General features: G+C 41.0%; 1 protein-coding gene across 1 annotated transcript; it reads right to left on the bottom strand.

Annotated features, from left to right (window-relative positions):
* Window positions 1-264: 264 nt before the first annotated feature.
* Window positions 265-722, bottom strand: LOC111387027 (uncharacterized mitochondrial protein AtMg00810-like; the record flags this gene model as incomplete). The annotated part of the gene is made up of 2 exons (XM_023011546.1): window positions 265-513; window positions 660-722. Coding segments are annotated over 2 exons (312 nt in total), but the record flags the coding sequence as incomplete, so codon positions are not given.
* Window positions 723-765: the final 43 nt, after the last annotated feature.

Genomic DNA, 765 nt, shown 5'->3' with positions numbered 1-765 from the left:
TGTTACGAACTTTCATCTTGCTTAATAGGGTGCGAAACCACAGTCCTCCAATCGACTTTGTCAACAAATCTGCAAGCTGATCTTTAGTGCACAGGTGCATAGTTCTAATTTTTCCTTCTTGTATCTTTTCTCTATCCACATGGCAATCTAACTCAATGTGTTTTGTTCTCTCATGATAAACTTGATTTTCAGCAATGTGCTTGATTTTCAGCAATGTGCATTGCCCCTTGATTGTCACAAAATAGCAGGGCTGTTCTCTCATGCTCAATTCCCAAATGGTAGTATATATTGAAGCCACGTTAGCTCATATACAACAGCTGCCATAGCCCTATATTCAGCTTCTGTTGATGACCTAGACACAGTACTTTGCTTTTTTGAACACCATGAGATTAGGGAATTTCCTAGAAACACACAATACCCCGCAATGGATCTTCGAATATCTAAGCATGCCGCCCAGTCCGCATCACAAAAACCTTTAAGTTGAGTATCAGAATCCTTCTCGAAGAATAATCCCTATCGTGCAGTTCCCTTGACATACCTTAAGACATGTAAAGCAGCATCAAGGTGTGGTTGTCTAGGTGAAGCCACGAACTGCCTAAGAATCTGGACAGGGTAAGTAAGATCTGGTCTAGCGACGGTGAGGTAGAGAAGCCTACTACCAGTCTTCTATATACACTAAGATCAGCAATCAACTCACCATTAGATTTGGTGAGCTTCAAATTCTGTTGCATAGGTGTTTTAGAAGGTTTAGCACCTAAGTACTCT

The sequence above is a fragment of the Olea europaea genome, unplaced genomic scaffold, assembly GCF_002742605.1.
Source record: "Olea europaea var. sylvestris unplaced genomic scaffold, O_europaea_v1 scaffold38440, whole genome shotgun sequence".
Taxonomy (NCBI): domain Eukaryota; kingdom Viridiplantae; phylum Streptophyta; class Magnoliopsida; order Lamiales; family Oleaceae; genus Olea; species Olea europaea.
Note: the sequence above shows the minus strand (reverse complement) of the source record. Positions and strands in the feature narration are given on the sequence as shown.